General features: G+C 43.6%; 1 protein-coding gene across 1 annotated transcript in view; it reads right to left on the bottom strand.

Annotated features, from left to right (window-relative positions):
• Positions 1-1,050: 1,050 nt before the first annotated feature.
• LOC147108173 (unconventional myosin-Vb-like) overlaps positions 1,051-25,802 on the bottom strand; it is a 196,481-nt gene continuing 171,729 nt past the window's right edge. Inside the window, exons 29-36 of the mRNA XM_086004704.1 lie at positions 24,401-24,541; positions 14,153-14,307; positions 10,093-10,179; positions 9,320-9,470; positions 8,273-8,564; positions 4,931-5,105; positions 3,142-3,222; positions 1,051-2,017 (exon numbers count right to left, since the gene is read on the bottom strand). Coding sequence (XP_085860830.1) covers positions 1,865-2,017; positions 3,142-3,222; positions 4,931-5,105; positions 8,273-8,564; positions 9,320-9,470; positions 10,093-10,179; positions 14,153-14,307; positions 24,401-24,541 — 1,235 coding nt within the window. The 3' untranslated portion in view covers positions 1,051-1,864. The remainder of the gene's footprint in view (positions 2,018-3,141; positions 3,223-4,930; positions 5,106-8,272; positions 8,565-9,319; positions 9,471-10,092; positions 10,180-14,152; positions 14,308-24,400; positions 24,542-25,802) is intronic.

The raw sequence follows: 25,802 nt of genomic DNA, 5'->3' as shown, positions 1-25,802 counted from the left end.
GGTATAATACATCATGAAAGATTTACAGTTGTCTGTTCTGCCTTCTCATACAAGGAAAATGTTTCCAAATGCAAAAATAAACTATTACACTGTGGAACTCTCAAGATGCAGCAGTATAAAATAACCCACTATGTTCAACCCATCTGTTCAATTCAGATTACAGCAATGGTCTCCAGAAAGCATTAATCTGGACCTAGGTGACCCAATGGCATTTAAAAATAGATTTCCTAGGAGACTGCATACAATCCACATGCCATGTTTCTGATGGCAAAGTCAAGATCCAAAACTCTTCATTCTGGAGAAATCAAAAATGCAAACCTTTGTCCCATCACTCCATGTTGGTACCAGCAGACTACAGGACCAAATATTGCAACACTGAGATGGCAAAATGTATGGTAGCTTTAAAAAAAAAGTCAAATAATCAAAAGTCTAAATAAACCCAACTAATTTTGTGCTGGTGTACTCAACTTCCTCAATGTGCACACAAAGATTAAACACCATATGTCATCCATCAGGTTACAAAAAATATTAGTGTTTGAACAATGATTGAATGTGTGTGTGTGTTATTCAATGTTGAGAGAAATATTGTTTGTTAGGTTTTTAAAATAATCCTAGTTATCAATAATAACAGTCTTCCTGGGCAAGAGCAATTTTCACCACTGCTCATTGTTATTTACTAATAATATTTTATTAGAGAATAATCTGATACTGACAATTAAAGAACATCCCCAAAAGAGGACTAACATCCAAATTGGCAATCAGGAGCAAATGTATTTTAAAGTACATGAATATATTCCAGCATAGCTACAAGGTAGTACATTTTGAAATAATACTATTGTCCCTAAAATCAAAGCTTAAATTTCTTCCTCAGTTTGAATTATAGAATACAGTTTCTCATATGCAAGTGCCAAAAATGCCAATGCTGCATTGGCACCTCATACACAGATGTAACATTGTCATCTTGAAAGTGTGAATTAGTCCAATTACACGTTAAATGCACATTCAATATATACATGTCCCTCTGCAATAATCTGCTAGTCAAACAAAATATGCCCTCTTAAAATTAAAGAGTTGATTTTATTATGGATTATGCAAAAACAAGAGATTTAAGTACAAACATGAGACAGAACAAAGTCAATCTCACATGCTTGTTTTATTTAGTTGAGTTCCCCCTCTGGAGATAGGCCACTGAAAGGCAGTAGTGGGTGGGGGGGTTAAATCAGTGGAATGGTCCAGACCATCTCAAATTTTCTCCTCATTAATCAGTGACAAACACTGAAGAAATTTTGAGTGCCCAACCCCTCAATTGGACAGAGTGCAGAGTGATGAAAAAGTATCACCATATAAAGACAAACAACATTGTGATTAAGTTAACCCCCCAATAACCTGTGAATTGGCTCAGCACCACCTCAGTTTTGAATCGCAACTAAACTGAACACCTGCCAAATGTTAAATGAGTGCATGTGAATTAATCAAAGTGCTGAATCTACATTTCAAACAATTCCAGTGAGCCTGAATCAATTACCCAGAGCTAAATTCTCATTTATGTCCTTGCATTTCCACAAAAGGAAACTGCAGTTCTCATGAATTATTTTTCTCCCCAAGGTTTTGAGCTTGGGATCCACTATGACTGTATTTATGCATTAGTCTGCTCAAAGATGCCACACATTATTTACAGTTCCTTTGAATTTTGCAGTGTAATTCTGAAATGAAGTACTTGCGATAAAAGCTGTCTGTTCAATTGCATGTGTTATATATGATTTGCAAAAAGCTACTACTGCAAGAATATGCAACTTTTAACCAAAACCTTGCAAGTTGTAAATCTGCTCCAGACCACCAAACCCATCATCCATCAAATACATATTCAGAATCTATTTAGAAAGTCCAGGTTCAGGATTTCAGGGATTTTAATCTTGTCCAGTTTCACTGGAGAAGGAATGATGGGAAAGTTTACAGCAAACACATGCTTTAATTCCATTAGCAGTTGTCGACTTGGACTTCTGTCTGCCAATCGATTCTGTAGAAGACAGAACATTCATTAGTTACAGTGAGGGGCTATTACATTGCAAAATATTAAATTACTCTCCATTAATAAAGTTCAATATACTCTGCATACCATGGGTGAGGTAGCCCACCCAACTGCAGTAATCATGGGAATAGACTATTTTATCAAAAAAAGATCGCAAGACCAAACACTTGCCCAACAACAGCAAGTTAATGTCAGCAATTTTCAGTTTGTTTTTTTGTTTTTTTATAAATTGAGGAGTCAGCTCAGCACAACATTCGGTGCTGAAAAACATTCAAGTCCTGTTGGAGGGAAAAAAATCTACCAACTGACCTTTTTTTTTTTTTTTTGAGGGGGAGAAGAGGACTTAGTGGTCTATTTAACAAAAGAAAAATAAATTTACATACACTATAGTAATGGCAAGATTCCAGGGAAGATTTGAGGGAAATGTGATATGAAGTACAGCTTCACTTAAAAGGCTACTATACCCAAGGGCGAGTAATCCACAATTCTTCATTCACTAAATTCCACTCATCATGGATATAAACTCACATGGAATGATAAAGGATAAATCTACCCTTAGCCAAGAGTTAAACACTGCCAATCAATATATTATTTTAAAGAAGACATGCACATCTGATAAGGGTATGCAGATTACAGTATTTAAAAAAACTGCTGGAAATACTCAGGTCAGGCAGCATCTGTGGAGAGAGAAACAAATGTTTCAGGTTGATAACCTTTCATCATTTGGACATGCAGAAGCCCAAGGGAATAGGTAGGTTGGCAATTGCTAAAATACAAAAAGATTAGATTATCTTTCCAGTTGTAGTACATGTTCTTGTGTTATAAAGCAGCAAAGAGGAAAAAATACTGGAAAACAGTCACTGCTGAAAACACTGAAGTCATGCAACAGAAAGCTTGAAAAGCTGTGCCCCCAAAGCCGATCCCTTACTTGCCCCACTACTACTACGTTCAAAAGGAATTCGAGATGAATAGGGTCATGTACAAAAATGTTTTGATATCTAAATACATGACATCCAAAATTAGATGTAATTACTGAATATGTCTGGCTGCATCAGCTATGAGAAATTAGGATTTATTATTAAACAAAATAAAGATACATCTTGTAAACCTACCTGAATATTCTTTATAAAAGCTACAGATACACGTTCTTCAAATTCATTAATAGGTGTATACAGGTTCAGTATTTTCACAATCTGTTACAAAGCAAATGATAAAAAGCAGGTAAGTAGAAAAAATGGTCAGTATAAAAGCATCAGCAATTCCAATTTCAAAGTTGCAGATATAGAATAGATGCTGTAAGGTAAAAGCCAATGGTCCTAATTCCATCAAAGAGCATACCTTAAGTAGTTAAGTCTTTTGAAGCACGTAGTCAGGTGTCTATCCAGCTCTTCAAATTTTAAGACTACCTCACCATCCTCATTAGGGATCCCACTATGGTGCAGCAGGGGAGTAGGGAAACAGGATGACTGGCAACCATCATGCAGTGCAAGTTTCACAATGCTTGCCAGGGTGTAGATATACAATTGGGTGTTCTCGGGCTCCTGCTGGTCTTTTCTGGGAGCATGTGGCGGGTTGACCAGGGCAGTAAAGTGGCATTGACTTCCATAATGAGCAAAAAAGTTTACGGGTGGAGCCGTGTTGCAGACACTGGTGCCTTTAGTTGGGCTACCAAATAGTAATGTTAGTGCTTGAAATTTAGTAGACTCAGTCTGCCATCTTCATGGCCAGCAGAACCTGGAAATGTGCTCGTTGAGGTTCCAGAACTACTGTACCTAGATGTGAATGGGCGACATCTGGAACATGTAAAAGGTGGGGGACCACATTCAGCTTTGTGGTGCACTAAGATGGGTAGGTTGTTACACCCGTCAGCATATATGCAGGAGAGAAGGGGAGGAAGTTATTTTCTGCAAAGGGCTGGAAGTTTGAGAGTCACTATTAAGCCAAAAAATTGAACGCCCATTTAATCCAGGCAAAGGAACCAGCCCCTTCTACTTGGAAATCCTGGGCAAGGACCACTCCCACTTTTTTCTGTCCCTCAAATATGCAATTGTCCTTCTAACCATAAGCAATTAATGGATTCCCATGCATTTGAACATAGAAAGCACTAGTCAAAAATGACCACTGTCCATCTAGATCACCTACCACCATCCTGGTAGTCGTATGATGCACTATAAATGGAGTTGTTCACAAATCATGGCAATTAATCAATTAGTCTACAACAGACCCAGACACGAGGTAAAGAAAACCCATAGTGGAAAGTTTTGAAAACCGTAGGTCAAAGTTACCTGTTCCACCCATGCTACACTGAAGACGTCGTGCTTCAAATTACTCATGTTGTATCCCAAGAAATAAATCTTATTTGCATTTGAATTAATCAATATTATCTGCTTCCATAGTCTCTAGGGAGGCTGTTCTATAGATTTATCACTTGCTCACTGAAATAATAAATTTGTTTTGAATTTACACCCCTTCAAGCACAGTGTCCTCTGGTTCTACTGTTCTGGACAAGGTAAAACAGCTCTTCATGGTCTACATTATCTAGTCCCTTTAGGATCCCAGCATTCTCTTATTCCAGTGAGAACATACCCAATTTACATAATCGCTCCTCATAATCCAATCCCTCCATCCCCTCTATCATTCTGGTTGCTCTCTTGTGTCCTTTCAATAGCTGCAATATCCTTTTTGTACTTGAGACCAGAACTGTGAGCCCTATGATCTTCATGTTCCCTAACTGTACTGCATTCAGTATCCATCATTCCAGCAACATTCTGGCTCCTTAAAGACATTCCAGTTAGACCTTTTCTTCCATCAAGCTAGTACTTTCAAAACAATAAAACTGAACCAACATTTTAGACAGCTGTGATTTTTATGCTCTAAATATGCTGGTAAATTGAAATGTACCTGTGGCTTTGAAAGTGCTGTGCACATTGAGCAGATTGCCTCAGCATCTGCATCAGTCGTCTTATTCAATTGCAAGAGCAGGGTAGCTTGTATCAGTGGCTCCAAAGTCTCAAGTGCACCACTCTGGTGCAGGTTCTTGCCTCTTAGCCATTCGATTAGCTGGCTGACATTGTTCCTGGATCAGGAGGAAGTGGAGAAACAACGCCAAATATTTCAGCAATCCGAGCAGAGAGACTCACATGCCATCAAGACTAAGCACTTTTCTCAAGTCTGCCAAATTTTATGATGAGAAGCATATGTGAATAAATAAATGTGAAATGCTAGAAGTATTGCACATATATGGTATACCACTGGAACCATAGATCTGCTTGTCATTCAGTCTACAGTACAATTTAATAGCCTAATTGGCAGTCCTGTGAAGCTATAATGTATTTAGACTTATTTTAAATAACTTTAGTTTTAATTTCACAAACCCCACTTGAGCAATGATCAGGATTTAGATTTATACCCATGGGTGGAGTGCGATGTCTGAAGAAGCCCACAATCCATCCCTGCTTAACTCAGTAAAAAAAGACCACCACATCCCAGGCATCAGCACAACTAGAATGCAGCACTGATGAACAACATTTAACTTTCCACTCAATTCAGATAAAAGGAATGAAAAGGTAATGGTACTATTTCTAAAAACAACCGTTTAGTGTGCTATTTCTATATGCAAGGATAATACAAGTCAACACATTGGCACAATCAAACGTGGCTTCAGAATTAAACAGCTCTATATGGATTCAACTTTCCAGGAATATAGCTTATACTTGGCAAAGGAAGCCCTTGCTATTTATATAGCAAGCCAACACCCATTCTCCAGCTTCAAGTCTACAACTTGGATAGCACGGTTATAAAGAAATGTGTATATATAAACAGCATTGATTCAGACATCCGAGGTCTGCCTTTGGCAAGTAAGCTGTAGTCCTTTTACATTCCACTGGCAAACTTTCACTAATTTCTGGCCAACACCTTGCTGAAGTTAATCTTATAATATTGAATAGGCTACCGTTTCTCCTACATCTACAGATTTGACTTTTCTGGAGATTACATTGAAGTTCAGTCTTTATCTCAGATTAATTGCACGGCATCAAAATTGAATTGAATTGAAATATTAGAGTTAAAGCTGGATATTGGGTTCTGTGGAACTTAACAGAATTGTTCAACTCTGCAAAGGTTTTTAGAAACCACCTTTCCTACAACTAAATGGGTTTGCTCATCAACAAAACCAGGATACATTCGGTCAATAGAGTAAATGGAACCACCAAAACAAGCAGATCCATAAACCACATTTATACATTTCATTACAAGTGCGCTTCTTCAGAACAGTCTTTTTATTCACCTTGAACACAACTCCTGGCAAGGTTTGTAGGACCTTTTTTGTGCCATCTTGCAAACTACAGTGGACATTTTGTATAGTTTGCCAATAAATACAACAGGGTGATCACAATATTGGTTATTGCACTGTGGTGTTAGTAACTAACAGAAAAGGCCATTTCAGCAATAATTGCTAGGTGGCTATCTTAAGACCGACGGCACAATACTAATAAATGGGGACAGAACGCCAAACAGTTGTTCCAATTTTGGGGGCGTTAAATGCAGTTTACTTTTTCCCGCATTGATGAGGATTTAACTCTGTACCAAAGGAGAGCAAATTATTTAGAAGTTTATTTAAAATCAAGGATTACATTATTGCAACGCAACTAATTTTACCCATAAAAGGAATCCAGAATCCTGCGCTTTGGATCCAAAAGCCTGCATTTTTTTTTAGAACATAAGACGTATGAGCAGGAGTCGGTCATTTGGCCCCTCGAGCCTGCTCTGCCATTCAATAAGATCATGGCTGATCTGATCTTGGCCTCAACTCCACTTCCCTGCCCGCTCCCCATAACCCTAGACTCCCTTATCATTCAAAAAATCTGTCTATCTCCACCTTAAATATATTCAATGACCCAGCCTCCACCGCTCTCTGGGGAAGAGAATGCCAAAGATTCACGACCCTCAGAAGAAATTCCTCATTTCCGATTTTAAAGGATTTCCTCTTATTCTGAAATTATGCTCCCTAGTTCTAGATTCCCCCCGTCAAGCTCCTTCAGAATCTTATACTGTATGTTTCAATAAGATTCCCCCTCATTCTTCTAAACTCCAATAAGCCCAACCTGCTGAACCTTTCTTCACATGACAACCCCTTCATCTCTGGAATCAACCTCATGAACCTTCTCTGAACTGCCTCCAATGCAAGTACATCCTTCCTTAAATAAGGAGACCAAAACTGTACACAGTACTCCAGGTGTGGTCTCACCAACGCCCTGTACAGTTGTAACAGGACTTCTACTTTTATACTCCATTATTCCCTTTGCAATAAAGGCCAACATTCCATTTGCCTTCCTAATTACTTGCTGTTTAGTTATTCACGTTAAAATAGCAAGTCTTTACAGTTCAACAGTGCAGTTCAAAACAAACTTCCAATTATGCTTGTGCTTAGTTGTAAAGCATGGGAAAAATGGCTGGACTCTTAAATCTAAAAGTCCAGCTGTCACTCTGTTTCAGCAGACAGTTCAAGCAACCCATTGCTGCTTTTATATTGGTCTTCAGCTACTGGGTCCTGCAGAATGGGTCCCGTGCAGCTTGCAGGCACATCCAAATAAACTTAGTTTAAGACCAGCCAGAAATCTTTTTTTTTTTTTTTTTTTAAACTGCATTTTCCAGGGGCCAATAAACACATTTCTCTGCTGGCAGCCAGGCACTTTGGTGGTGGTAATAATGTCATGACATCACATACCCACATTGCTAATTTCCCCTCGTGATCTTGTAATGCAACACCATGGCTGCACTGCTCCACACATGCACATTGACCAACATGTCAAGTCTGTGCATGTGCCATACAGCTAATTTACATTAGAGGTAAATACAGGAAAACAGCATAGTTGGCTCACTCTCCAAAGACCTGGGACACTATAGAAAAGCAGCTCTAGTTACACATCAACTTCATGGCATAATACTGCCAATTATACCATTACACAGACACAAAAAAGTTATATCAGATGCCATTTTAGCTAAAATAAAACACATCTGAATTGAACTCCTCCTCTATGCCAAATTAAGTGAATTGCCTCCGACATTGGACAATGTCCTGTCTGCTTTTCATTGTTTGCAATTAAAACAGCACTTCAGCCAAGCCACCACTGTTCATCTGCCCTTTTACCATATTGAATTCTACTGCAAAGTTCAATCTTGGCAGCAAGTGCAAAAATTAAAGATTTTACAAAATCCTAATATTAATCAGAGAGGGGCTTTTACCTGATTTGGACTCCATTACTAAAGGAGCACACGTCCCTCCTTAGAAGCAAGTTGTTCAGCGTGACTGCTGCAATTATGTAGTAAATCTGCCGGTAAACTTGTTTAATAATTTCAGGATGCAAGCCATGTTTGGAGATGAGGTTATGGAACGAGTTTAATTGGTGAAGGATGGAATTCAGTGTGTATACGGTGTTATCGCCACGGAGGCTTCCTGTTTTCTTTCTATAACCTGCTGGTCTTGCTGTCATACTCGAAATGCTCTGAATGGTGTCATTTTCTAGCATTCCAGACACTGCAAGCACAGATTAAAAACAAACTTTATTGCAAGAATTATTTTTATGTTTAAAACCATTGCACATTACGCGTAACCATTTTACGGGGACAGTATATTTCAGGAAAGTCACTGAGGAACTTTACTGATGATTGATGTAATAAATATGGAATTCTCAAATTACAGAATCAAACTTCCAAATGTTGAACCCCTCTTTCCTGAATGTTTTCTCTTGCCAGTTCCCACCTGATAATGTACTCCAAGTCCAAGAATATTACATTTTGATTTTTAAAATATATTCTCCAACTTTACATGTTGCTGGTAGAGAGGAAAATCTATCACCGTCCAGGGCAATAAAAAATATTATTCCCAACGGGTCTTTTCGATGTTCCTCTATACATTTCTTTAAGTATATGTAAACAAATGAAATTTATTTTTTCCCCCCAAATCTCCAGATGGGACGAAATGAGCTCTTGTGATGCTTCATATCAATCCTCATTTGCAGGTAAGCAAACAGGACTCTTGATTTGTTCAAGACAGAGTCTGTTTCCCCCTAACATTTAATGACATTTTATTTTTACAAAAGAATAATTAGTGACATTATTGAATATGTTTTTAATCTTCTTTCATCCCACACCCAATAGTGCTTACATACAACGATTAAGAAGATAGTTTTGAATATAGAAATGTCAGATGTTCTGCAGATTAAATTTTTTAAAGTATTTTTCTAACTAGCGATACCCAGAGTATATTGTACTGAGCACAGAATCACTTGCCTATCATTTGCTGAAGTTTTCCCTCTGCAGCCTTGATTAATTGGTGATAAAGTTGAATGGCAAGGTCAGACAAAATCAGGCAATGTTGGGAAAGATCAAAATTCCTCAAGACGTGTTTCCTTTGTTCGGGTGTGTTCATTTCAACAGAGTTCTGTAAAACAAGAACAAAAAATCAATTATTGGACTTTAGTTACGGTCAGGATAAACATCTTTGTACGGGAGGATCATTCTGCAAATTGCCTCAGTCCCTTGTACAGTAATCCACCCACTGACCCATGATTAATGTTCCCTTTAAGCTGTGTGGCCACGCAGTGCTCTGGAGGTCCCGCGTAGCCGGCTCACCGGCTTTTCAATGGAAAAACCGCACATGCGCGGAATATTGACGGGGCTGTGCGACCCCCAAAAAAAAGAGGGAACATTGCCCATGATCCCAACTAATGACGACTGAATGTATCGGTGGAAGCACCATGCAATTAAACTGCACAGTGGCATCACTGAAAATATGTAAATGTATTTGAAAATTCACTCATTTATGTTTGGAGATAAGAGAGTTGGAATCCAAATCAGTGATAAAATTAATTTAAAGATAAAGTAGTAGCATCTCAGTGACATCGGTTTATAGTGGAAAGTGGTTTAATCTTCAGCCTTTTAAAGCCTATGCTTGACACTTAACCAATTCCTGATTTAATCCATCTTATTTTTTTTAAACCTTGGTGGCATCCTGCACTATGATCTTCCACACTGGCTTCTCAAAATAAAATTAAAATACTCACCTCATCCCCACTGTACTGCCTTATGCAGACCAACAGACGATAGGTGTTGGATAGCCAGAATGCCACCATCTCAAAGTCATAGTTTCTCTGCAAAATTTAAATAAAATCAAGACACACAGTCACTCATATGGCATGTGTTCAGTTTTCCCATCTGCAGTTCAATTTGTGACACCTCAAGCTAGATTAGCATAATTACTTGCTACTGTTCTACTTTGTGAATTATAGCTTCACTTCATAAAGAGAAATGGCAGAGCAACTACATATAGATTCAAAAGTACCCGCTCCCACGCACATGCTGCACGAGTTGAGATTTTGTATCTATCAATAATTTAAAAAAATATTTTTTGCCTGCCTCAGCTTGAAAAAGTTGTTAAAATATTTTCTAGTGAGCAAAGAAATTGAACAGGGACATTTTATTCATGAGATTATTGTGTGATAATTACACATGTTGCTTTCAGAATGTAGTCATTTGCAATTTGCCACATTACAGTTTCAGACCTTGGCTACGGAAAAGGAGGACAGTGAAAATGGAAAGATTGGTAGGTATTAGAAAGCACCATCTAGCATTAGGAGTCTGGAATGGGTCACTATTTGGGGAATGGTATGGAATGAGAGAAAAGGAATCAAGAAACAGATGGCGAAACTGAAACATAAAACACTGAAAACATTTTTTTGTAAATCCCACAAGCATCTATTAACTTAAATTTCGAACATAGCCCCACATAACATTGCAGCATTTAAGCGATATTTTACAAAAACTGGCCAGCATATCCTGCAATCCTGGGCCCACTGAAATGGAGAAACATTTAGTCTTTGGTATGCTGCCTATCCTGCTGAGATTGAATTTATCGGAGACTCGATAACATTGGACACCAGTAACCAATTAGGAACATTCAATTAGAATTTTTTGGTTAGTGTTAAAGCAACTCGTCAACCCTGTTACTACAACAAAGTCTCCAGGATAGAGCAGGTTCTGCAAATACAAAAGTTAAATTCACTCAATTTCTTGCTTTGTCAATTCTACACAAATAAACAAAGGTGTGGAAAGCTAAAATACTGGCCACTTTGGAGGGTTAGGTGAAACTGTTGCAATACTTATAGGACCACTGTCTAGCTTATGGAAGTGATACTTGACGACTGTGATCAAATACCTTGGAGTATTGAATATACTTGGCTCATTTGGTAACACGCTCATCTTTGAGTTGGAAGTTTGTGGATTAATGTTCCTCTCTGGGCTTCCACAAATAATCCAAGGCTGACACTTCGATAAAGTAGAGGGAATGATGCAGTGTCAAAGGTGTTGTCGTTCAGATGGGATAGCAAAGGAAGATCCCGTCTGGTGATTCAGGCGAACGTAAAAGGAAGATAGGCAGAAAGAAAAGGGGGGGGGGGGGGAGAAAAAGAAAGAGGGGGAAAGAAAGAGGGGGAAAAAAGAGAGGGAGGAAAGAAATGTATATAGCGCCTTTCACAACCTCAGGATGTCCCAAAGCACTTTACTGCCAATTAAGTGTAGTCACTGTTGTTATTGTAGGAAATACAGCAGCCATTTTGCACACAGCAAGCTCCCACTAACAGCAATGAAATAAAGGACCAGATAATCTGTTTTAGGTGCTGGTCGAGGGAGAATGTTGGCCAGGACATCGGGAAAACTTCTTGAACAGAGGCCCAACCAGTCCCCATCCACCACCACCCTCCTCCGTCTGGCTGAACTTGTTCTCACATTGAACAACTTCTCCTTTGAATCCACTAATTTCCTCCAAATCAAAAGGTGTTGCTATGGGTACCCGCATGGGTCCTAGCTATGCCTGCCTTTTCGTGGGATATGTGGAACACTCTTTGTTCCAGTCCTACTCGGGTCCCCTCCCTCACCTCTTTTTCTGGTACATTGATGACTGTATCAGTGCCGTCTCCTGCTCTCGCCCTGAACTAGAAAATTTCATTCACTTCGCTTCCAATTTCCACCCTTCCCTCACCTTCACATGGTCTATCTCCAACTCTTCCCTTCCCTTCCTCAACATCTCCATCTCCATCGATAGGTTATTGACAAACACTCACTACAAGCCCACTGACTCCCACAGCTACCTGGACTACACTTCCTCCCACCCCGCCTCCTGTAAGGACTCTATTCCATTCTCCCAGTTTCTCCATCTTTGCCGCATCTGCTCAGACGATGCCACCTTCCATACCAGTGCTTCTGACATGTCTTCCTTTTTCCTCAACCGAGGATTCCCCTCTACTGTGGTTGACACGGCCCTCGACCGTGTCCGTTCTATCGCCCGCACTTCTGCCCCTCACCCCTGCCCCTCCCTCCCGGAACCACAATAGAGTTCCCTTTGTCCTCACCTTTCACCCCACCAGCCTCCACATTCAACTGATCATCCTCCACCATTTCCGTCCCCTCCAGCGTGATCCCACCACCAAACGCATCTTCCACTCACCTCCCTTTTCAGCATTCCGTAGGGACCGCTCCCTCCGCGACACCCTAGGCCACTCCTCTACCACCCCCAGCAGCCCTTCCCCTTCGCCCGGCACACGCAGGAGATGCAACACATGCCCTTATACCTTCCCACTGTCCAGGGCCCCAAACACCCCTTCCAGGTGAAACAGCGATTTACTTGTACTTCTTGCAATTTAATTTACTGTATTCGCTGCTCACGATGCGGTCTCCTCTACATTTGGGAGACTAAACGCAGATTGGGTGACTGCTTTGCAGAACACCTCCATTCAGTCCGTAAGGGGGACCCCGAGCTCCCGGTGGCCTGTCACTTTAATTCACCGCCCCATTCCCACTCAGACCTCATCGTCCTTGGCCTCTTGCACTGTTCCATGGAAACTCAGCGTATGCTCAAGGAACAGCACCTCATCTTACAATTAGGCACTCTACAGCCCTCTGGACTCAACATAGAGTTCAACAATTTCAGATCATAACCTCGGCCCCTATATATATTTTATCCACACTTTTTGTTTGGCCTTTTTTTCTTCCCTCCCACATGGCAGCTGTCCTTCATTCTGCCAGCGCAATTCATCTAGGGCCATCCTTTGTTCCTTAACCTGTCCCATTACCACCTCCTCTCGCCTTGAATATCTCTTAATGTCTCTCAATATCTCTTAATCTCTCCTGCTTTCTATCCCATCACTGACCTTCCCTTTTGTTCTTTCATCCCCTCCCCCTTTTCCCAGCCCCTAAACGTGCTTTCCATTTCCTGCTTTTTTCCAGTTCTGACGAAGGGTCTTCGACCTGAAAACGTTAACTCTGTTTCTCGCTCCACGGATGCTGCCTGAGCTGCTGAGTTTTTCCAGCGTTTTCTGTTGTTATTTGGGAAAACTTCCCTGCTCTTCTTTGAATAGTGCTGAGAGATTGGGCCTCTGTTTATCATCTCTTTGGAAAGACCGAAGTCCTCCCAATTTCACGGCCAACATTCCTCCCTCAACCATCACAGATCAATTGGCCGTTAACTATCTTTGAGAGACTTGGGTGTGTAATTTGGCTTCTGTGTTTGCCTGCATAACTGACTGTATTGGAAAAGTAACCCATTAATTGTAAAATACTTTGTTTTACTCTGAAAAGTCCAGAGGATGTGGTAAGGCACTATATAAAATTGCAAATTGTCTTTTTTCTTTTATATTACTAGAATAAGCTGAAAAAGCAACCTTAAAGCCTTGGCGTTTAGTTATTCTAATAAATCAAACACGTGGGTGTTATAATGTGCTGTGCCAGATATTCAGATCTGGGATTCCCACGTCTAGCGGTGTAATTTCTGAAGGTTTACCCAAAATATGAGACTTTGCAAGCCAAAATAGGCACATGCTTGATGGACCAGAGTCAAAGTCCTTCCCCACAGAGCCAAATTAAACACAGGAAGATATCAACCCCGATTAATTGCGCAACCCCAGAGGTCTGGAAGCATCTCATTGGTGAATTGTCAACCACTGGAGGTAGGGGGAGAAAGGAAATCAACTTTTCCCAGGCACAGAGGCTTCTTAAGCCCACATTAAATATCCACATTAAGAAACTGGTTTTTAAACTTAAATCTGGAGTAGTTGAATATCCTATTCCTACCTTTAGAACTTTCTTGATACCTCCAAGCACAGCTGTAAACAGGGAATGGGCTCTCTGTTCATCGTTTGTGTAATCTGCATGTCTGATACACATGAAGAGAATGAAAGCTGGGAGTGTTGGTAGTGCACTTAATGCATCAGATTGTGGTTTGAGATCTAAAAACGAAAAAGAAATAATGAATATATTGGTCACCGTATAATTGTGTGGCATTATAATTTGCTGTCAAAGTCATCTTCTTAGGCAGTCTCTCGGAACCGAGGAGGACTTGCTTCCGCACTTTAAAAAAAAAAAAATTCTCAGGTGGCTGATGAGTCCAATGCGGGACCTACAGTCTGTCACAGGTGGGGCAGACGGTGGGTGGGGTGCTTGGGTTGACGTGCACGCCTTCCGCTGTTTGCACTTGGCTTCCGCTTACTCCCGGCGAAGAGACTGGAGCTGTTCGGCGCCTTCCCGGATGCTTCTCCTCCACTTTGTGTGGTCTTGGGGCAGGGATTCCCATGGTGTCGGTGGGGATGTTGCATTTTATCCCAAGGAGGCTTTGAGGGTGTCCTTGAAGCGTTTCCTCTGCCCACCTGGGGCTCTCCTGCCGTGTCGGAGCTCCAAGTAGGGCGCTTGCTTTGGGAGTCTCGTATCGGGCATGCAAACGATGTGGCCAGTCCATCGGAGCTGATCGAGCGTGGTTAAAGCTTCGATGCTGGGGATGTTGGCCTGAGCGAGAACACGGACGTTGGTGCGCCTATCCTGCCAATGGATTTGCAGGATCTTGCATAGGCAGCGTTGGTGGTATCTCTCCAGTGCTTTGAGGTGCCTGCTGTACATGGTCCATGTCTCTGAAGCATACAGGAGGGCGGGTATCACTACTGCTCTGTAGACCATGAGCTTGGTGCTGGGCTTGAGGCCCTGGTCTTCAAACATTCTCTTCCTCAGGCGATCGAAGGCTGCACTGGCACACTGAAGGCGGTGTTGGACTTAGTCATCGACGTCTGCCCTTGTTGACAGTAGGCTCTCGAGGTATGGAAAGTGGTCCACGTTGTCCAAGGCCTCGTCATGGATTTTGATAATCGGGGAGTAGTACTGTGTGGCGGGGGCAGGTTGGTAGAGGACCTTTGTCTTACGGATGTTTAGTGTAAGGCCTATGCTCTCATACGCTATGGTGAAGGTGTTGACAATGGTTTGGAGTTCGACCTCAGTGTGCGCAGACGTAAGCGTCATCTGCATACTGTAAGTCGATGACAGAGGATGGGACGACCTTGGATCTGGACTGGAGGCGACGAAGGTTGAACAGTTTCCTTTTTGTTCTGTAGATTAGCTCCACTCCAGCGGGGAGCTTACTGAGGGCGAGATGGAGCACTGCAACCAGGAAGATCGAGAAGAGCGTTGGTGCGATGAGACAGCCTTGCTTGACCCTGGTCCGTATGTGAATTGGGTCTGTGGTGGATCCGTTGGTCATGATCATGGCTTGCATGTCATCGTGAAGCAGGCAGAGGATGGTAACAAACTTTTGAGGGCAGCTGAATTTGAGGATGACACTCCATTATCCCTCATGGTTGACTGTGTCGAAGGCATTTGAGAGGTCAAAGAAAGCCAGGTACAGCGGTTGGTGCTGTTCACCGCATGTCAACTACAAGAGAAATGCAGGGAAGATCATGTTCATTGTGCCCCTTTAGTGGACGGAATCCGCATTGCGACTCTGGGAGAAGCTCTTCAGCCACTGGGAAAAGGCGATTGAGGAGGATTCTTGATGACTTTCCCTGTGTCAGACAGCAGGAAAACGCCTCTGTAATTACCGCAATGGGATTGCTCACCTTTCTCGAAGATGGTCACGATTATGGAGATAGCGCTCGTCGTTATTTTTGCACAAATGCCACAGCAACTTCAGGTGGTTAAATGCAGAAATCAAAAAAGGTTTCTGTCCGAGATGCGCCGCTCCACCCTTAATCTTTGCAAAAACAGCATCTCGCTGTTTGCCTCACCATTGAAATGCATTGAACAGCGTGAAGTTGTTGTATTTGCGCAGATATAAACTAAATTCGCCACAGAAAGTTAAGACAAGTCGTTTCAAGTCTAAGGACTCTTCTAACAATGTGATAATTACATGCAGTGAACCTCTCTGGCATTGAAAATTAACTATTGCAAGTGTGGAGTCTCATTGCTTTAGGTTTTAATTGTTGTTGAGATTTTTTATAATTTAAAATTTGTGTTTACATTTTTTCTTGTCTTTTTTTCCTCTCCCTCGTAATCCAATCTTTCTTTCCCCCTCTATTTCTCTTTCTGTTGTTCTGAATTCATCTACTCCAACTTACTTCCTCCTCAGTCCTGGTGCTGTTAATTTCACAATCCTTCCATCTGATTGGTTAAGGAGATACACAGTTGCTTGCCCCATTCACTCTGGTCCCAGATACCCTGTAGAGGGCGCTATGCCATTTCCATCCCGCACTTCCAGCAGAGATTAAACAGCCAAGTGAAAGTCTAACTAACAGTGCGCACTATTCGTTGATCAGTTACAGCAAATTCTGGGCCATTGTAAACTTATTCGAATCTGTGAACCAGCTTGAAAACAGCTAGTTTGAATATAGTTCTTCCACAAACAAAAAGGCCAACATCTAAATAAGAGAATCAGACTATTACCTCATGGTAATGTGATATCCCTCAGCAGGTGTACATACATGATCTTGTCTTAGTCTTTTTTGTGGAGACAGTAGATCTGCTGATATGGGGCGCACACACATTCAAGTGTTGTTTTCATATCTAACTGTATTTAATACCTGTGCCATTCAAGACTAGCAAATGCATGTCTAAGGAGTAAAGTGAAATCTGATTCACATGGCTGCATCCAAAGTTTCGTAGTCAATGCCTCGTCACGAGTCCAGCTAGGCCCAGACCCAGTGTGTTGAGCAAAATCCCTCTAGAAAAAACTCAAGGCCCTTTTATGGATGATTGGCCTGACGCAACAAATGTCCTATGATCCAAAATGATTGCAAATATCAATTGAAGAATTTGAACCAAAAAAAACCCACAAAAAGTCCAGACACACAATCTCATTTAAAATTAACTTGCAAAGGCCAAGTAGCTGAAACTTGGCTCTGTCAAGTTAAATGGACAGTTTTTTTTTCTAGAAAACAATGCATGATACTCAACCATGTTTTTACAGCATACACTTGCTTCCATAAATACTGCAAGGGGGTGAGGGAATCTAAAGAAGCATTGACTAGTGATTTTGCCCATTTGTTTCACTATATTCATTTGAGCACAAATGTGGATGAGGAAGGAGGCTTTATAGCAGATGTGTAGAAGATTAACAGATTATGCTTTTAAGTAGAAGCATGTTACAATCAAAGCCTGATTCAAGTATCATCCGGCACTTTAAGGTTATCTATAATTATAATCATTTTCACAAGTATTCTGGGGATGGGTTGCTTTATGTACATCATCTTTCTAAAAATTATTTAAAGAGACATTTTTGTTTGTACGATCAGGTGTGCTTGTTTGGATGTTCATGGCCTCAGTGTTTGAAGCAAAACCACTTCATGTACCAAGAATTGGAGGGCATGCACCATCGCTCAGTATTGGATTACCATACTTTAGGCACAGAAAAACTTACTCAAGAGATTAAAAAGCCATTCGACGTGCTGAATAGCTTGCAGTTCAGAGACTTTTTCATTTATCATGCATTTCATCGAATACAAGTGGTGCTACAGCTACTGCCATCGATCAGGTGGATCAATGTCCCATAACTAAAGGGCAGGAATTTCTTCTACTCTTACGCATTACTTGAAGTTGTATCCTGTAGTCACAGACAAGGTTAAAATACATCTGTATCCTTCCTCTTCAGAATTTTAAAAGATCTAGATCATGTCCCCTCAATTTTCCATTTGAGGCCAGGAAAGTGATTTATTGGTGTGTGTGTGGGGGGGGGGGGGGGGGGCGGGTGGAAGGAGGAGGAGGAGGAGGAGGAGGAGGAGGAGGAGGAAAGGGAGTTCAGTTCTGCAGTCTCTTCATGACAGAGCACAAAACCCCCAGATTCATCATGATCACTCTCCTCTGAACACAAAGCCCCTTTGATGTCCAGGTACATAATAACCCTAGTCATCAACCATTTTCATTCCTTGAACAGACAAAACAAAATAAGCTTAATGTTGATACCTCAGTAATGTTTACACATTCTATAGAAAATCCTGCAGTGAATATTCTTCTGGGCTCTATTTAAACTCAAGCCCTGGAGGTGAAAAGGACAGTATAACAGCCCATTACAATGATCATCATCTTTATAAACATACCCCTCCATATCATTTGTAAAATGGATCAGATCAAAGCTCTGCAGTCCTGCCATATTCAGTCGTGAATGGTGGTAGACAATTAAACAACTAACAGGAGGAGGAGGCTCCATGAATATCCCTATCCTCAATGATGGCGGAGCCCAGCACGCGAGTGCAAGAGACAAGGCTGAAGCGTTTGCAACCATCTTCAGCCAGAAGTGCCGAGTGGATAACCCATATCGACCTCCTCCCAAGGTCCCCACATCATAGAAGCCAGTCTTCAGACGATAGCGCGTGGAGTGAATCGAATCAAGAAACGGCTGAGCACACTGGATACAGCAAAGGCTACGGGCCCCAACAATACCCTGACTGTACTGCTGAAGACTTGTGCTCCAAAATGAGCCGCACCTCTAGCCAAGCTGTTCCAGTACAGCTACAACACCGGCATTTACCCGAAAATGTGGAAAACTGCCCAGATATGTCCTGTCCACAAAAAGCAGGACATATCCGATCCGTCCAATTACTGGCCCATCAGACTACTCAATCATCAGCAAAATGATGGAAGGTGTCGTCAACAGTGCAGCACTTACTCACCAATAACCTGCTCACTGATGCCTAGTTTGGGTTTCACCAGGACCACTCTGCTCCAGACCTCATTACAACCTTGGTCTAAACATGGACAAAGAGCTGAATTCCAGAGATGAGATGAGAGTGACTGCCCTTGACATCAAGGCAGCATTTGACTCAGTGTGGCATCAAGGAGCCCTAGTAAAACTGAAGTCAACAGGAATCAAGGCAAAAACACTCCACTGGCTGGAGTCATACTTAGCACATGTAATGAAATCTGTTTGTCTTGATCCTGTATTCGTTTTGCACTCATGTATATTACCCTCCCCCACTGTGTATCGTTTCACTTCCTCTTTCCCGACTAACCTGGGAGGTTCCAGGTCTTGGCTCTTGGCTCCACCCCTGACTTCTCTTACATAAAGATCCCAGGATCTGTATGACTCATTCCTGTGAACCAGTCGGCATGTTGAGATGTTAGCTCTGATCTTAGTGATTAAAAGCCAACTTGTTTAAGTCTATAACTTCTAGTTTTGGGGTTATTGAAGGCCCATCAATTTTAATCACTAAAGAATACTAGGATGGATCGACTCCTAAAACCAGAGCGTCTGGACTTGGATCCACGTTCTGCTGAAGCATCAAATCAATTTGGACACTGGCTCAAATGCTTCGAACTCTTCGCGGGGGCCTCATCCGCTAGCAAGGTAGATAAACTGAGTCTACTGACTACTCGCGTAAGTCATCGGATTTATTCGTTCATCCGGGACGCCACCTCTTACATGGAGGCCATTGCTATCCTGAAGGCCCAATACCAGAGGCCGGTAAACGAAGTGTACGCCAGACATCTGCTGGCTACACGCAGGCAGCGACCAGAGGAATCAATGGACGATTTCTTACAGGGCCTAAACGACCTGGTCCGGGACTGTAACTGCAAGGCCGTGACGGCCAACGTATACTCTGACGAATTGGTCCGCGATTCCTTCATCACGGGCCTCAAATCGAATTATATCCGGCAGAGACTGCTGGAGGAGGTGGTCCTGGACTTAAAAAAGGCAGTGGCCACTGCGCGATCGCTGGACGTGGCCCAGAGAAACTCTGACTCTTATTCTTCCGGCCATGCAGCCCTCACCGCCTCGTGCGCGCCGAGGGAGCCGCCATCTTGGAATCAGCCATCTTCCCCATCCAGGTCTCAGACCAGCTCTACGCCGCCGGAGTCCCCACACAGAAGTTCACCCAGGAGTCCTACTACAGCGGCAATGTCTCGAGGCCCGAAATGCTACTTCTGCGGCCAGGCCAAGCACCCCAGACAACGATGCCCAGCGAAGGACGCTACATGCCTCAAATGTAAGAAAAAGGAGCATTTTAGCAAAGTCTGCAGGGGTAATCCGATTTCCAATTCAGTCACCGCCTCATGCGTGCTGTGCGGGCCGCCATCTTGGGATCCGCCATCTTTTCCCGACTCAACGGCCGCCCAGGGCACAACAGTGGCTTCGATCACGGTGGATCAATCCAGGCCACACCCGTTGACAAAATCCATGATGGACATACAGGTAAACGGGAATTTAACGAAATGTTTAATTGACTGTGGGAGTACCGAGAGTTTTATCCACCCTAGCCTGGTACGGCGGCACTCATTAACGGTAACCCCTACACGGAGCAGAATAGCTATGGCTGCTAAGCCCCACACTTCGGACATTTTGGGCTACTGTGTGGTAACACTGACTGTAAAAGGCACGGACTACAAGGATTTTAAACTCCTCGTGATGCCAGAACTCTGTTAATGTAATCTTGGGCCTGGATTTCCAGTGCCACCACGAAAGTGTCACGCTCGCATATGGCGGGTCCCAGCCGCCACTCACAGTCTGTGGCCTATCAACCTTAAAAATCAGCCCGCCCTCTTTATTTGCTAATCTCGCTCCGAACTGTAGGCCCATAGCGACCAAAAGTAGACGGTACAGTCTGGAAGAGACACTATCAAGGCGGAAGTGGACAGACTCCTGCGGGAAGGCATTATTGAATGCAGTACCAGCCCGTAGCGTGCCCAAGTAGTCATAGTTAAAAATAGCGAAAAGAAACGGATGGTAATTGACTACAGCCAGACTGTTAATATTTATACCCAGCTGGACGCCTACCCTTTACCCCGCATATCAGAAATGGTCAACCAAATTGCGCAATACCGAGTCTTCTCGACTATCGACCTCAAATCCGCCTATCACCAGCTCCCCATTAGAACGGAGGACCGCCCATACACCGCCTTCGAGGCGAACGGGCGCCTCTACCATTTTCTCAGAGTGCCCTTCGGGGTAACAAATGGGGTCGCGGTCTTCCAACGTGAGATGGACCGCATGGTTGACGAGAATAAACTACAAGCTACCTACCCCTATCTGGACAATGTCACTATCTGCGGGCACAACCAGCAAGACCACGATCTAAATCTTGCGAGATTTTTTAAAACTGCCCTAAAGCTGAATCTAACCTACAACGAAGACAAATGTGTCTTCAACACAACCAGTCTCTGTATCCTCGGCTGTGGTGGAAGATGGGGTAATTGGACCGGACCCTGACCGATTACGCCCCCTAAAGGAACTGCCCCTGCCACACAATCCCAAAGCTTTAAAAAGGTGCCTGGGATTTTTTTCATATTATGCCCAATGACTCTGATAAGGCCCGACCCCTCATTAAATCGACGTCCTTCCCAATATCAGCTGAAGCTCGGGAGGCTTTCACCAGTATTAAACAGGACATTGAAAGGGCTGCAGTGTGTGCAGTGGACGAATGCATTCCCTTTCAAGTCGAAAGCGATGCGTCAGACTTTGCCTTAGCTGCGACCCTCAATCAGGCTGGGAGACCTGTGGCCTTCTTCTCCCGAACCCTTCAGGGACCTGAAATCAGGCACTCTTCTGTCGAGAAGGAGGCACAGGCTATAGTGGAGGCAGTGCGGCACTGGAGACACTACCTAGCCGGCAAACGTTTCACCCTGCTCACCGACCAGCGGTCGGTGGCTTTCATGTTTAATAACAAAGGGGGAAAATCAAGAATGACAAAATACTCAGGTGGAGGATCGAACTATCCACGTTCGACTATGATATTATGTACAGGCCGGGAGCCCTTAATGAACCCCCAGACGCCCTATCGCGGGGAATGTGTGCCAGCATTCATACGGACAAATTACAGGGTCTCCACAACGACCTCGTCACCCAGGGGTCACCCGACTATACCATTTTATAAAGTTCCGCAATCTGCCCCGCTCCATCGAGGAGGTCAGGGCAATGACCAGAGCCTGCCGCATCTGTGCGGAATGCAAGCCTCGTTTCTACAGGCCTGACCGTGCACACCTTATCAAAGCCACACGGCCATTCGAGCGCCTAAGTCTGGACTTCAAGGGACCCATTCCCTCTGCCGACCGTAACGTATACTTCCTCAATATCATTGATGAATATTCCCGCTTCCCCTTCGCCATTCCCTGCCCAGACATGACCAGTGCCACGGTCATCAAGTGTCTCTGTAATCTATTCTGCATGTTTGGCATGCCGAACTACATACACAGCGATAGGGGGACGTCATTCATGAGTGACGAGCTGCGCCAGTTCTTGCTCTCGAAGGGGATAGCCACTAGCAGAACCACTAGCTACAACCCCCGGGGTAATGGGCAAGTGGAAAGGGAGAATGCTACTGTTTGGAAGGCTGTCATGTTAGCCTTAAAGTCAAAAGGCCTTCCGACCTCCCGCTGGCAGGAAGTCCTCCCAGACGTGCTCCACTCCATAAGGTCTGTTATGTACTGCCACTAACGCTACCCCTCACGAAAAGATGTTCGTTTCCCCCCGGAAATCCACCTCGGGCATATCTCTACCTGCGTGGCTGACTTCTCCGGGGACAGTACTATTGCGGAAGCACGTGAGCGGCCATAAAACGGACCCCCTTGTGGAAAAGGTACAGCTCCTCCATGCAAACCCTCAGTACACCTATATCGAATACTCTGACGGGCGAGAGGACACTGTTTCCATAAAAGACCTCGCTCCCTTGGGGAGCGGAGAGAACGATGGGAGACTACCCGATGAAGACCTACACTACAAAGAGACAGGACGCCCAGAGGTATCAATGCCCAACTTTAACCTGGAGGACACTGCAGATAACCTGGAAGACACTGCAGAGGCCCGGACAGCGGAGGAACCAGAATCCACTCCCCTAGAGGCACCCCAACCGGCTTTGCGCCGATCACTGAGAACTGCAAAACCTCCTGACAGACTCACTTATACCAACTTTTAAGAAACATCCCGACGGACTAAATCTATAGAAGGGGTGAATGTAATGAAATCTGTTTGTCTTGATCCTGTATTCGTTTTGCACTCATGTATATTACCCTCCCCCACTGTGTATAGTTTCACTTCCTCTTTCCCGACTAACCTGGGAAGTTCCAGGTCTTGGCTCTTGGCTCCGCCCCTGACTTCTCTTACATAAAGATCCCAGGATCTGTATGACTCATTCCTGTGAACCAGTCAGCGTGTTGAGATGTTAGCTCTGATCTTAGTGATTAAAAGCCAACTTGTTTAAGTCTATAACTTCTAGTTTTGTGGTTATTGAAGGCCCATCAGCACAAAAGAAGGTGGTTGTTGGAGGTCAATCATCACAGCCCCAGGTCATCGCTGCAGGAGTTCCTCAGGCAGTGTCCTAGGCCCAAACATCTTCAGCTGCTTTATCAATGACTTTCCCTCCATCATAAAGTCAGAAGTGGGGATGTTCACTGATGACTGCACAATGTTCTGTTCCATTCGCTACTCATATAATGAAGCAGTCCATGCCCGCACGCAACAAGACCTGGACGACATTCAGGCTTGGGCTGATAAGTGGCAAGTCACATTTGCGCCACACAAGTGCCAGGCAATGACTATCTCCAACAAGTGAGAGTCTAACCACTGTCCCTTAACATTCAACGGGATTACCATCGCCGAATCCCCCACCATCAACATCCCGAGGGTCATCATTGACCAGAAACTTAACGGGATCAGCCACAAATACTGTGGCTGCAAGAGCAGGTCAGAGCACTTGCCTTGTGCTGTGGACCGTTTCTCTGGGTCTCCAGCAGTGGCTTCCTGCTGCCCGATTATAACGGCCAGACAACGGCTTCCCACCCAATTACTAGCCGCTTTAGTCGGGAAGTCAGAAAGCGGCGCGTTAATGAAGCCTGGCCATTAAAATCCTCCGTGCTATGGCTCCCAGACAGGCCAAACAAACTCATTAGGCTGGCCCTGCCCAGGAGTTAAAATCAAGCCCAGAGATTTTTTTAAAATCTGAAAAATTACAACTTCTTTCTTGAAGGTTACAAAAGCAATTCAATTGAGCTGGAAAGATCAGCAAATATAAATAAAATCATGAGCATTCCGTAAGCCTAACACTGCAATCCAGTCAGCTGTTAAATGCACCATCTTACCAGTGATAAGGTTCCTGATTAAGTGAGCTTCATCTTCTTTTCTGCATTCCAACATTCCCTGGAAATCCTTAGGTTTCCATGGGATGGCAGGTATGTTAGGTAGTTCAGACTCCTTGGACTCAGCTACAAACTTCAGTTTTTCTGGTCAGCAAGAGAATAAGGAAAAGGTTACAACACAAATCTCGGACACAAACTCTAATGCCGACCGCAGTGAATAGAGACATTGGGCTAGATTTTCGGGGAGCCGTCAGGCAGGGTTTCAGGCGTGTGGGGAGGGGGATCCCAAATTTGGGGGTCCCGACGCCATCCCGCCCCACGTAAGTTTCAGGGGTGGTGGGTACCCGCCCCGCACTGGGACCCGCCAAAACCAGGCGGTAAGGGTTAGTGTCAATTAACTGCCTGTTAACAGGTAGTTAACAGGCAGTTTTTAGCCTAATCCCTATTTTGAGGGGTTTCCCGACAGCTCCAAACCATGCCAGGTAGAGCAGGCGGGCCGTCGGGTTGAAGGGGTCGCGATGTCGGCGCTCAGGTGAGTGATGGGTGCATGAGTGCAAAGGTAAGTGTGTTTGGTGTGTCTAAAGTGTGTAAAGAACTTTTACTTACCTGTACTTACCTTAACAGCCTTTCTTCCTGTAGCCGTCAGGAGCGCATCACTCAGCCGGAACTGAAAGCTGAACGGCTGCGATCTGTCAAAAGTAACAGCCTTCAGCTTTGAGTGCCGGGGAGAGTTCTAACTGAGTCTGTGCAGAATAACTCATGTCAGAACTCAGACTGTCAGTGTTTCACAGCTTCAAACAGCTGTGACACTGATATTTCATCTTTGACAGATGAAATTTCAGTTTGTGATGTCACCTGTTGCCGGGTGGCCCTTAATTGGCCTGCTGAGCCCGCTGGGCGGGCTCAACAAGGTCAATCAAGGGAAAATCACGCGGATTGGCCAGATGTCGAAGTAGGCGGGTCAAAAACCCAAAAGGGGAAGTCCTGCCTTCTTCCCGACAGGTTCGGCAAAATCTACCCCATTGGGTTGGATTTTGTGAAGGGAGGCGGGACTGCTGCTTGTCGTGTCAATGCCCTGCCTCCATCCTCGCCTGACCAACCAGAGGGATTTTCCCGATTGAGCTTGTTAAGCCCGCCCTGCAGGCTCAGCAGGCCCATTAAGGAGGAAGTCACTGACAGATCACGTCAACGTCAGATGTGCTATCGGTCAAGACTTCATCAAAGAAGAAATGTCAGCGTTTGACAGCTCTGAGAAGCTGTCAAACACTGACATTCTCTTTAGTTTGATGAGTCCTTGTGTTGAGGACTCATCAAACCTTTCAAATTTGTAAAGTTTCACATAGCTATAGGAACGGAGGTTCCAATAGCCAGTGAAATTGACAAGCAGAATGCCGGCTCTCCCGAT

The sequence above is a fragment of the Somniosus microcephalus genome, chromosome 13 (genome assembly GCF_052327205.1).
Source record: "Somniosus microcephalus isolate GS21.2 chromosome 13, FLI_Smic_1.0, whole genome shotgun sequence".
NCBI lineage: Eukaryota > Metazoa > Chordata > Chondrichthyes > Squaliformes > Somniosidae > Somniosus > Somniosus microcephalus.
The sequence above is the reverse complement of the archived record's forward strand: the minus strand, read 5'-3'. Positions and strand labels throughout refer to the sequence as shown.